Below are 12017 nucleotides of genomic sequence, written 5' to 3'. Positions count from 1 at the left end.
CTTGCCAGGCCATGTGAGGGTTGCTTTCCACCCCACCCCCTGCCCCACTGCTAGAAGGGGGCTCAGAGTATACAGCCTAAAGGTTGGTCCTCTGCTAGAAACTTTAGCCTACACATCACCGTGTGCCCTGCCAGCACCCTGGCTCCAGGCCCTCCCTCAGAGCAAAATGAAGGAATTCTTCAAAATGGGAGCACCATCCAGCTGGGCCTGCAGAGAGCGGCTTTTATATCCAGGCCAAAAACTAGGTCGCTGCTTTGAGAGCTGCTGCAGGGGCCAGGCCTCAGGCTCCCCACTGCAACCCCTGCCTCTCACTCCCTAGGACAAGTGCAAGGCAGAGCTGCACAGGTGGATGCTGGGGGTGGGGTGCAGGTTGGGTCTAGGGATCTCAAGAGCCCTGTGAGGCTTCTTCCGGTTGTCTGCTTTCTTTCAGGCTCAGCCTGATTTCTCTTTGAGATTTGGATCTATTCTGCAGCTTAGGCTTTCTCGCAAAGCCCAGGAATTTTTTTTTCAGTTTTCTCTGCCTGCTTTTTTTCTTCTGAACATTATGCTTGGTCTGGGGTGGGTACAGAGAGGCCACTAGATTATGGGGAGTCAGTCACAGTCAAAGGGTGCTGGAGAGCTGGGTGTGTGGAGCCTAAGGTGGTCTCAGCCTCAGGGCCTCTGTTGGTTCCTCCCTGGGCTCTTTCCTGACCCTGAGTAGCTGCTTGATGAATGAATGGTCAAAGCAGTTAAGCCTGATCCATGAGGTGCACATGATCATGGGATTTCCCAGAGAGCATGTTAAACAACACATGGGGCATGGCAAAACAAAACAAAACAAAAACAAAAACAAAAACAAAAACAAACAAACAAAAAAAAAACCCAAGCAAACAAATAGAAGTCCATAGAACAAAGAACCTGGTCTTTCAACAAATAAACTGGGGTAACCACCCACAGAGATAGAAAGAGACAAATCAACTAACTTTAACCCAAGGGCCTAGTGAAACAAACTTATAAAAAGGATAACACTCCATGGGTCAGCTGGGGAAATCAGAAGCTACCTCATTATTTCCTGATATTAAGGACTGGATATTGATCGCTTTTAGCAGTGACAAAAGACCCTTAGGCTTAAGAAATATTGAAACATAAATGGCAGAGTACCTGGGGCTGCTGCACAACACAGGGCATGGCATGGGGAGGGCATGTACCAGGTGAGGGTGATCGGGAAAAGACAAGGGCGAACTCTGGGTGATGGGGCACAGAAGATCACTGTGGCACGGATTTCAGTCTTTGCTTATCTGTGAAAACTGCGTGCTAAAATCTAGAAGGGGAAGGAGGAAGAGACAAGGCAAGGGGAGAAAAAGAAGAAAGGAGGAAGGAGGAGGGGAGTAGAAGAAGGAATAGGAGAAAGGGAAGTTTAGAGGAGGAAGAGGAGTAAAAGGGAGGAAGAAGAATAGGAAGAAGCAAGACCCTAGAAGTTGCCATGGTAACTGCAAAACCCAGGACCTGACTCAGGTCCTACATATGTGGAGAGCACAGCCATCATACACCCTGACAGAAGCCACCATGCTCTGACTCCCCAGTATCCTCTGTGTCCTACTTAGGCTGGTAAGCCCACCCTGGGCCACGTGTGTGATGTTTCCCCGCCCCCCACAGAGCACAGGCCTACACTCACTCTCCATGGAAAGCCACGCGCTGTAGAGACAGTTTCCACAGAGGGACAGAGGGACACTCACTGTGGAGAGACAGCTCTTCTGCTCCCGGATGATGGCCCCGAAGCCCAGGAAACCAGTTGTCATGACGAGAGCACCAGCGAAGATGAGGATGTAGGCAGAGGCAGCAAATGTGCTGGAGGCCAAGATGCTGAGGTAACCGCTCTTCTCCACCAGTGTCCAGATACCTACAGCCATGACAGCTGCCCCACCTACCTGCAGAGACACAAGACAGATTAGGTGGCAGCTGGCAAAGCCTCAGATGCCACCTGTCTAGTGCCCACTCGGGCGCCCGACCCTTTTCAGGCACTTTGCCGATTAGTCTTCCAAAGGGCCTACAGGAAGATTTTCTCTGTTTAGTTTAAACAGAGGGAAGAGGCTTCAGGTGCTCAGTGGGCTGGCCAGCAGCCCTCCCCCCTCCCTGAAGATGCAGAGATATTTGGAATCTAAGTCTGAGCCCCAATCTATGCTTCTTGCTAACTAGGCATGAAGACCCTTTGCCTTTCCCATGTCATTCTGGGATTTCTCATCCTTAGAGTGCTCCCAGGTAGCAATCAAAATTTCCCAGAAGGTCTTTTGTGCTGGTTCATGCTCACATTTGGTCAATGGGTGAAGAAACAGGCCCACGGAAGAAAGCTGCCCTGCCTGAGGTCTCGCTTCTAGGATGGACAGTAGCAATGCAGAGCTAAGGTGTGTTTTCAGTGCCTGCTCCCTGGAAAGGCGTTTGTGCTCCTCGTACACCTGCACAGGATGGGGAGGGAGCTGCCTTTTCATCTTTGCAAACTGGCATGTTCCGGTTTGATCCTGAGATGGGGCTGGGATAGGATGATGCTGCCTTGCTGGTCTGACAGCTGCTCCCGAAGAGGAGTGTCATGGAGCACTGCCAGGCATTCAGCTTTCTCGCGGGGCCAATGGACCGCTTTGGTAGGTGTGACACTTAGCATAATGCATTTATGCACTATGCATGTGCTCCAGGTGCCACACTTGGAATAGGAAGACTACTTACCCAGGACTCCGGGACTTCTGAGCAGCTGTGGCATCTGATCCTGGGAAGGTCAACTGCTCCCTGGCCCTAGTCTCCAGGTCCCCATTTAAGAATGGGCCTTTTCCTCCAGCTCCATAGCAGAGGCTTCCTTAGCGATCTTAGTATGGTCAAAGCAAGAGAAGCCTGTCCCTGCCTCACTCCATCTCAGCCCACACACCTGGGATGCTCATCCCTGTAAAATGTTCCCCACCTGTACCACAGTGACTCCATGGTCACCTCCCACTCTCACTTCTGTGCAGTGACAGACCTCAGCGGAGTAATTCTACACACACCAGGCACCTACACCATGTGGTTGACATGTACTCTGCCAGTGTCTTGTCTAAATATTACAAACACACTGAGAGGATGGGGCAGGGTATATTATCTCTGCGTCGCAGATGAGGAAGGACACTGAGGCTTGCAGAGAATAGCAGTGTGCCTGGGGATGACACCGTGAGCGTCAGAACTGAGATTCAAGGCCAGGTCTTTTGAGGACAGAGGCAGGACTGTCCTTGGATCTCACAGAGTGGGTGTGCTTGCTCCTCCGCTTCTGCTGTTCAAATGGATGGTTCTTCCAAGCACTCTTTTTTATCTCCACTGGTCCCTCTAAGCGAGAGAAGCCAGCGTAAGGGCACGCGCTGGACCACAGCTGTGCTGCTAAATGGAACTGGAGAGGCTAACAGTCCCTCCACCGCAGGATGCGCAGTTTCCCCCTCCCGTGGTTACCTCTCTCAAGTTAGGGCGTATCTTTTGATGAGTGGCGCAGTACACTATACTTGCCAGCACAAAACCAATGACAGAGTCTACACTTCATGCTTCGAGTCAGGAATCCCAGGACACAGCAGACTTTTAGAGTCCACACAGTTCTTATGAACAAAGGGGTTTCTGAATCTGGGTGGATGGAACTGAATAGCCAATGTGAATGACTAACGGATACCCCTGTTGGTCGGCTTCCATGACCACTGGGAACTGTGAGAAGAATATTGTCCCTACCCCGAAATTCTCTTATATAGCTGTATTGCCTAGAAGGCTTGAGTGAAGGTCTCAACTCTGAACAATTCAGCTGTGAGATAGAGATGGTCCTTTAAACTCTTTGGTCCTTTAAACACCTTTTCATCTTTTAAGTTTAGGGAGCATCACTAGATTGGTGGTTGCAGCCTACATCTTCTAAAGGCCCCTCCTTCAACACAAATTAACTCTTCCCCTCTTCAAAACAAATTAACTAAAGGCATAGGATACTGCCAAGAAGAGATTGTAAACAGTGTGAGACAGTCAGTGTGACCACGATGAGATATAACGCCATCAAGCACCTCAGAGGCAGGGTGTTTAATGGGTATAATCTCTGTATGGACACATTTTTTTATTAGCTGGGTTGATGCTGAGCCACTATCCTTTCCCAAACCAGAGAGTAATCTGAGCATACATATCTGGGACCCTTGGAAGGATAGTTAATCAGAAGGACAGTTAATCTGCTGGGGTGCATGGAGCCGCTCAGAATCTGGTAAAAGGAATCATTTAACACATAAAACAATGCATTTGTGATCCAGGGCAGAAGTCTGCCGGTACACCATGGACAAAGAACAAATCCAGATAAGTCTCCGAGTTTCTCCTACGTCCTCAGAGTCGTGGCTGCATAATCACCTGGGGAGCCATGAAAAACCAGTTTTTGGATGGAACCCGGGCCAATCAACACCTCTGAGAGTGAGACCCAGGCAGGGACATTAATAGAAAGTTTCCAGGTGCCCCTTTGAGAAGCACAGCGCGCAGGTCCAAGAGTTCCACCCTTCTCTCCCCAGTAGGTGGCGCTGTGTGGAGTCCTGCAGAACGCAGCAGGCCAGGAGCTTCTCAGGAGACAGGCTGCTTTTTTTTTCCTGGGAGCAGCTGCCCCAGGCCTGTTGACTTACTTTCAGAGCTTGAGCAGAGCTCAAGGGTCTGGGAGGGATTTGTAGGGACAGCCTGCCTGACCAAAGTAGAAGACGAGCTCACACTGGGTCTGATAACCTGAAGAAAGCAAGAGAGTAGTGTGTGTGTGAATCAATGGGTCTGAGACGCCTGAGGTCACCACCCCTGACAGTTCCTGCTGATGGCGAAGGTAGCTACTGAGGGGCCAGTACAGTAACAAGCCACAGGAACAAGAAAGTCTTACTCCTTCAGGGACTTTGATTTCTTGTATGGGACTTGGTCACCTTTGAACAAGAAATAAAGATGTATTGAGATGGGTCACCAGGTGTCACACACAGGAGGGCAGAAGCCAGCAAGACTGGGCCAAGTTCTTTTGGTTGTATGATTAGCTGTGTGATGGTGGGACAACTGGGCAGGGACTGTCGGGTTGGAGCGCTAACCCCAAATCCCATTTCCCCAGCTGTTCGCCTACGGTTAGTTCTGTAGCATCCAGCTCTCTGTAGAACAGAGATAATTTTGTGTCAAATAGTAACTGAATTTCTTCACCATGGCCTGCAGCCAGAGGGCCCGAAAACACTGTAGGTTGGGAGTAGGGGGAGACGGACAAAGGCACAGCAAGACAGGAGGGGCAGAGGAGGTCACCCACACAGGTCGTTGAAGGAACTGTTCATTTTTAGAAGAGTAACACAGATGCTATTTGTGTGATCCAGGGCACTTGGCCTAGCATGAGCAGCCATCCTTGTCCAAGGCCTGATAGAACCAAGGTGCAGACCTGTACAGAAAGCAGGCAGAGGAGGGTGTGAGCGCAACCACAGGATTTTTATTGGTCAGGACTTCACGGGTAGAATTTCTCTCTTGGGGACACAGGAAGGACAATGGAGTCTCTAGGAGGGTTCTCTGCTCTCTGTGCTGGGCAGCCCAAAGCGTGGGAAGGCAGGAGCCACACAGGGTGATGGACTCTGTGTGTGTCTATGTGTGTGGGGTTGGGTAGGGGGCAGAGCAGAGCTGCTTACTACCTGCTCTGTGGCATTCTGGAAAGGTCTGTGGCTTTGTAGAAAGGCTGTCCCATTCAGGACTACACTTCTCATTCACAAATGGTCCCTGGGTGCCCTCTTCAATGGCACCATCGCTCACCCAGCAGCCTTTGCAGGGGCACTGATGTCTCTGTGTCATTTGCATGCTGATTCCACTTCCTGTTAGACCCTCCTCCCTGTCCTCACTGCACTGTCCTCCTTGGCTCCTGACCCAGGTCATCCTTCAGCTCTTGTCCTACCCAGAGCTGACCTGGGCCCCTGACTGATTGGCACACCTCCCACAAGACCAGAACCTCAGCCCCAGACTCTCCTACATCTGCCTTTAAATCTCTGCCCTCACTTGATTGGCTTTCCCTTCGTAGCCTGGCTTTAACGGCCCCTTAAGAAATGTTCACACTTGTTTTTCTTCTATTATTTTTTTAAACCTTTTTATGTGTAGTATATGCATGTGGGCTGTGTGGGGATGTGCATGCTTGTGAGTGTGGCTCCACAGCATGTATGTGGAGGCAAGAGGCCATCTGTGGGTTGGGCGTTGATCTTCCGCTTTGCTGAGACAGGATCTCCTGTTTGCCACCACATACACTGGGCTAGCCGGCTCTCCCACTTCAGGGAATTCTCCTGTCTCTGTCTCCCCTCTTGTTGTAGGAGTGATGGGGTTACAGATCTTGTGTTCTGCTGTGATTGGCTTCACTTGGGTTCTGAGGATCCGAACTCATGTCCTCACATTTGCGTGGCACGTGCTTTGCCGTCTCCTCATCCATCTCCTAAGCCCATGGCTGCTGCTCTTGAACCCACTGCTAGTGCCTCCAAAGCAAGGCTGCACCAGTGAACAAGAGTGTGGACCTGGGCAAAGTGAAAGGGTCTGGATGCTGGGTATATTGGCCATATGTATCTGGACACACTGCATTGTTGTCATAAAGGAGAGATAAGCCTGTTTTTGTTATGATCCCATGTGTGGGATGGGGAACGGTCTTGTGAGAGAACAGGTGATGTTAATCCACTAAAAGGCAAACCACCTCATGCGGGAGCTTGATTGTTGCCAGCTGAAAAGATCCAGGAACAGACTCTGGGAGGAGAAATGTAAGTGAGCCAGAAACAAGAGGTGGGGCTTTTGGAGACTTGGAATAGTTTTGGTTGCTCATCACTCCGAGATGCTCCTAGAGAGAACCACTCAAGGGAAGGCTTTGGGGCTCCAGATCCTGCTGAGGTTCCGGGTTCTCCAGGTTCCAGCAGAAGAAATCCTGCTGGTTATGCCAGGAGAATCGTTCCTTGGAACAGATATCCTTATGGTTTTGTTATTGTATTCTTTAATCCTCTTCTCCTATTCTTTTGGTTAGTTGGGTTATAAGTGATGTACTCTTGGTTAATAAGTTTGTAATAAAATATATTTGTTAAGAAAATTGAGCCTACATAGTCACTCATCTGGTTCCCTGTTTCTCATCTCTTTCCCTCCATCCTTCTTATGCTGACTACTCTCTTTATTCCAGCAGACCTCTTCCAAGCCCATTACACGTGTGCACCTACTTTGGGCTCTGCAGGAGAGCTCTGTACTACGTCTGCTGGCAGCGCTCTGCTCACTCCTCCTGGCCTGGAGGAGCTCTGTGAAACGGCTTAGGTGGAGGTCTATGCCTGTATCAGTTTCTGTCCCCCAGACTCCGGGGGCAACAGTGACTGTTTATTACCACTGTTTCCTGGCCATTTCTTTTTCTTGTAGAGGGGCAACCTGTCTCTCAGAGCCAGGTGTACCCAACACCCAACAAATCCTTTTGTCCTCCCTCCCTCCCAGTACCAAGCCTTGTGCGTGTTTCTATAGTTACGCTCCTCACAGGTGGCTTGCTTTGCTCAGTACACTGAGTGTGTCTCCCCTTAACCTCTTGATTAATGCTAAAGTACAGGGTACATGTCCTTAGGGAAGGAAGAGGAGAAATAATGGAGGAAGGAAAAGAATCAAGGAAGGGAGGAAAAGAGGAAGAGAGGAGAGGCAGGAATCCGGCTGCCCTATTGGATCAGATGCTGTCACATTGTAAGGGGTGAACAAAGTCACCTCAGATAGGGCCCTGACACTAGACCCACTGGACAGTTCTACTCAAGAGCCTCAAACAGCTGCATCACTGGGAAGTCCTGCCCGAATATAAGAGATGGCTTTCTCACAGGTGGCTAGATGGGGCCTTTCAGTTAGCCATCCACCCTCTGGGTAATCTAGCACCTGAGGGCCTGTGGGGCTGGGTGGGAGTCAGTGGCTTATGGAAAGGATAGTCTCCAACCTTCGCTGAGGGTGGTGCTCAAGTCTTCCTTGTCTTTCTGATCCCAACCCCAGCTCACTGTGTGTGTGTGTGTGTGTGTGTGTGTGTGTGTGTGTGTAGGTAGGTAGGTATGATTGCCCACACATACTCAGAGGCCTCAAGCAGACTCCAGATGTTCTATCCCCCCCCCCCCCTTTATTCCCATGAGACAGGATGGCTCATTGAGCCTGGAGCTAGCCAGGCTTTTTACAGAAGTCCTGTGGATATAAGCTCAGGTCCTCCTGCTCACACAGCAAGGGCTCGTACTCACTAGCACATCTCCTCAGTCACCCATGTTTCTCTAGAGAGGTCCCCATTGGTGGCACCAAAGCCTGGCTGGCCCCTCAAGGCAGAACAGGCTGTGAGCCGAAGCAGCATTCCCAGGCTCCTCCCAAAGCCTGGCAGAGCTTCTGGGAGGTTGGGGATGCTTTGATTATTGACACAGCCAAGCAGCTAATTAAAATAATAAATTAGAGAACAGCAGAAGGGTGACGGGAACCGTGTAAGGAGGGAGCGGGGAGAAAAGTGTCTCTTTGGCAGCCACGCAGGAAAGCTGGGCATGTTTGCTTTTCAGGGTCACCCAAGAGGTACACCAACGGTGGCATCTTTGAGCCCTGATCAGAGCTAATCCAAGGAGGCCTCGGGGGGGGGGGGGGGGGGGGGAGCAGAGTGATGGGAGGGGCAGCTCTGAATCCTGCCCAGGGTGAGTACAGTGGGGCCTGCTCTGCTTTTCTCAGACGTGGGAATGTGTTCCACTCAGGCCAGTGTAATTTGACAGTGTCATTGACAAAACAGAAAGGTCTCAGAGGGCATCATGACCCATGCAGGCAAATTTAGCTTCAGAGGCAATGTTTCATGTGAATGCTCCTTGTTTTCTCTGAGAGTCATGATGCTGGAAGCTCTAAGTGCAGTGCTAGGAATGGGGGTGGGAGCGCGCTGCTGAAGGCATGGTGATCACCAGTTCATCCCACTGCATTAACAGCAGGGCACCAATACAGACCACCAATTCTGCCAAAGATTGCCACAGTAGCAAGTTCTAATTCTTAAAGTTCTGGCATCCCCATTCCACATTAAAAACAAACAAACAAACAGAAAAACCAGAGTACACAAATCGCCTAGCAGCTTGATCGTTGTGGTGGTCTGAGAGAGACTGTCTCCCCTCGGCTCATATGTTTAATACTTGGGCCTCAGTTGGTGGAACTACTTAGGAAGGATCAGGAGGTGTGGCCTTGTTGGAGGAGGTCTATCACTGAGGGTGGGCTTGGAGGTTTCAAAAGCCCACCCCTTCCCAGTTAGCTCTCTCTGCCTCATGCTTGTGGATCAGGATAGAAGCACCTCTGCTCCAGCACTATGCCTGCCTGCCTGCCTGCTGCATCTCTGTCTGCCGTGATGGTCATAGACTCATCTTCTGAAACTGTAAATCCCAAACAAGTTCTTTCCTCTGTAAGTTGCCTTGCTCATGTTGTCTCTACACAGTGATAGGAAAGTGACTAAGATAACTGTCAGTCACTGAACTCAGTGAGCCTGGTCCCCATCTATGCAGTAAGGATGCTAGCGGCACTGACAACTGGAACTGAATGGAAGGTCATCAGAGTGCCCATGCAGCCTCTCAGTGCTGAGCATCATGACCGCCAGGATAGCATCCTGGGCTTTTTTGTTCCATGTTGGCTTTTGGCAGAGCCCTGCAATGTGGACCTACACTCAAGAGGTATAAGAGAGACTGTACTCCCAGCCTCTCTGTGTCAGTTTCTAGATTGGATGGTGAAGGGGCAGTGGGCAGCAGGCTGGAAGATGTAGAAAGACACCTTCCGCCTCAATGCCCTTTACTGTACTTCTTTCAGGAAAGCAGAGCCCTGGTGACCTCATGGGAGGCATGCAGACATTGCTGTCATATGACTGGTAAGCCACAATGATTGGGCCTTGGGGTGTGTCTTCAACACTTCTCTCTGGTAGGTAAATTCTGCCCAGTTTGAGGGACCTGAGCATCACTGGATCATGGATTTCCAGGCCTAGAACTGTGGATATAATCATTTCTGCTGGTTAACGTCACTGTGATACTTTGTTCTGTCACCCTAGGAACCAACATGTCACCAACATGTAAGATGTGGGTAATTAATTGTTTTATACTTGTCAGTCTCTTGGAGATCATCCAGAGAGGGCACAGGAGATTTTTATGGCTAGAGAAAACAGTCGTACAAAGGAAAGTTTGACCCAGGCCTGGTGATTTATGCCTGTTATCCCCGCTGAGGCTAAGAGAGAATGGCCGCAAGTCTGAGGACAGCCTGGGTTACAGTATGAGACCCATCTCAAAAAAAAAAAAAAATCCAAAAAAGGAAGAAACAGGGAAAGGGTGGGAGGAGGGAGTATGCATGCTCAGCAAGAATTCTAAACACCTAAGTGATTTATCTGAGGGTCAGATCTATGCATGTGGCCTAGTTGTCAGTCCTCAGCCACAGAGCTTAATTATCCAGGATCTGTACCCCTGGGCCTCCCTGTTCCAGAAAACTCTTTCCTGGCAAGATCAAAGCAAGTTATTTTATTTTATTTTTTGTTCTCAGGAACTTTGCAAAAATATATTTAAGCAAACACTGTCTATATCGTTTTAACAGATAGTATCTGGTGCTGGCAGTTACCACTATACTTTGAAGCCTACCCTGAGCTCCTGTCTTGGCCAGGAAGGAGCTTGGAGCCAGTGTGACCCAGTGATCCTTCAGTGTTACTGAGGTGGGGGTGTGTGTGGTTCTCCCTTACCTGGTACCTGGAGCCCAGCCCTGCCTCATCAGGATGCTGTTTTGGGGGCATTTTCAGGTCTAGAGCCTAGGGATGCTCTTTAAACTCTAGCTGAGGAAACAGACTTAGAGATCTAAGCTAAGCTGCCCTGGGCCACAGCACCCACAGCTGGCAGGGTCCTTGCTGCCTGCAAACTGCCCTCTTAGTCTTTTCCACATTCAGTGAGACCACAACAGGAAACACACAATCAATAAATACCGGATGTGGTGGCAAGCCCTATAAGCTCAGCAGTTGGAAAACTGAGGTAAGAGGATCACCAATTGAAAGCTATGCCGGAATACAGTGAGATATCATCTTAATAAATGAATTAAAATAAAATGTAGCATCTCTACAGGCCACCTCGGTATTGATGGTACTGTATTCCTGATAAGCCAGGTAATCAATCACCTCTGAGAAGCAGAGGCCACAGGGCTGTGGCAAACCTGTGTCAGGTGCCATAAAGACCATCCCTGTCACAGTGCAGCTCTGAGACGATGGCCAGGCAAGGCTGGAGGGTTTCAGTGGGGAGGGGGTATCATTTCAGCAGTCGGGATAACATGGGCAGGGTGTGATGGTGGCAGGGAAGATAGATGAGGCTGCACACAGCTGGTTCAGCCTGGGTGCGATGTCTCCATGAGAGCTGCAACCTAGATCCCTCCCACCTTCACAGCCAGGGCAGGGCTGGCTCTGAGCAGTGGGGCATGCCGAGCCCCTGCATGGTCTTCGGCTTGGGAGAAGTCAACCTTGGCAGTGACCCAAAAACGAAGGAGGCCAGACTGTCGGGAGGGGTGTGCCATAGCCTCTACTTACCCAGAAGAAGAAGTTGAAGATGAAGAGCAGGTACTTCAGTTGGGCAAGCAGCCAGTCATCCTGCTCGGTCTTGCAGTGTGCCATGGCGGCTGGGCCTGTGGAGAATACAAGTATATCAGGTAAGACAATACAACAGTGATTCTTGGTGTCATTCCTACCCCGGTACCTGCAAAGGCTTCAGCAGTCAGTGTTTCACACTAGGTTTAAGGGTGTGGTTCTGGGGGTACAAGTATAACTTGGACCCCAGAGATGCCCCATCTCTGACTCACCACCTTGTCTTGTTCCGACTTCCCCCTGGAAGGATGACTGTGAAATCAATGTGGCCCCAGAAGGCCTGCAGGCCGCTGGCTCTCTTTGCTTCTTGGTAGGTACATATATCAGCAGATAGTCTCTGCTCAGGGCTGTGGCAAGTTACTTGACCTCTGTGTGCTGCAGTGCTTCCTGGGTGGAACATCTGGGGAGGGGTACACACTCTGTACTCTGGGAGGAGACTCTTTCCATTTTA

At 50.2% G+C, this 12017-nt stretch overlaps 1 protein-coding gene across 1 annotated transcript in view; it reads right to left on the bottom strand.

Moving 5' to 3' along the window:
• Tspan11 (tetraspanin 11) overlaps window positions 1-11603 on the bottom strand; it is a 41301-nt gene extending 29698 nt beyond the window's left edge. The window contains exons 1-2 of the mRNA XM_051154605.1: window positions 11513-11603; window positions 1716-1907 (exon numbers count right to left, since the gene is read on the bottom strand). Of these exons, the coding sequence (XP_051010562.1) occupies window positions 1716-1907; window positions 11513-11596 (276 nt within the window). The 5' untranslated portion in view covers window positions 11597-11603. The remainder of the gene's footprint in view (window positions 1-1715; window positions 1908-11512) is intronic.
• Window positions 11604-12017: the final 414 nt, after the last annotated feature.

The sequence above is a fragment of the Acomys russatus genome, chromosome 13 (assembly GCF_903995435.1).
Source record: "Acomys russatus chromosome 13, mAcoRus1.1, whole genome shotgun sequence".
Taxonomy (NCBI): domain Eukaryota; kingdom Metazoa; phylum Chordata; class Mammalia; order Rodentia; family Muridae; genus Acomys; species Acomys russatus.
This window is presented reverse-complemented; position numbering and strand designations above follow the sequence as displayed.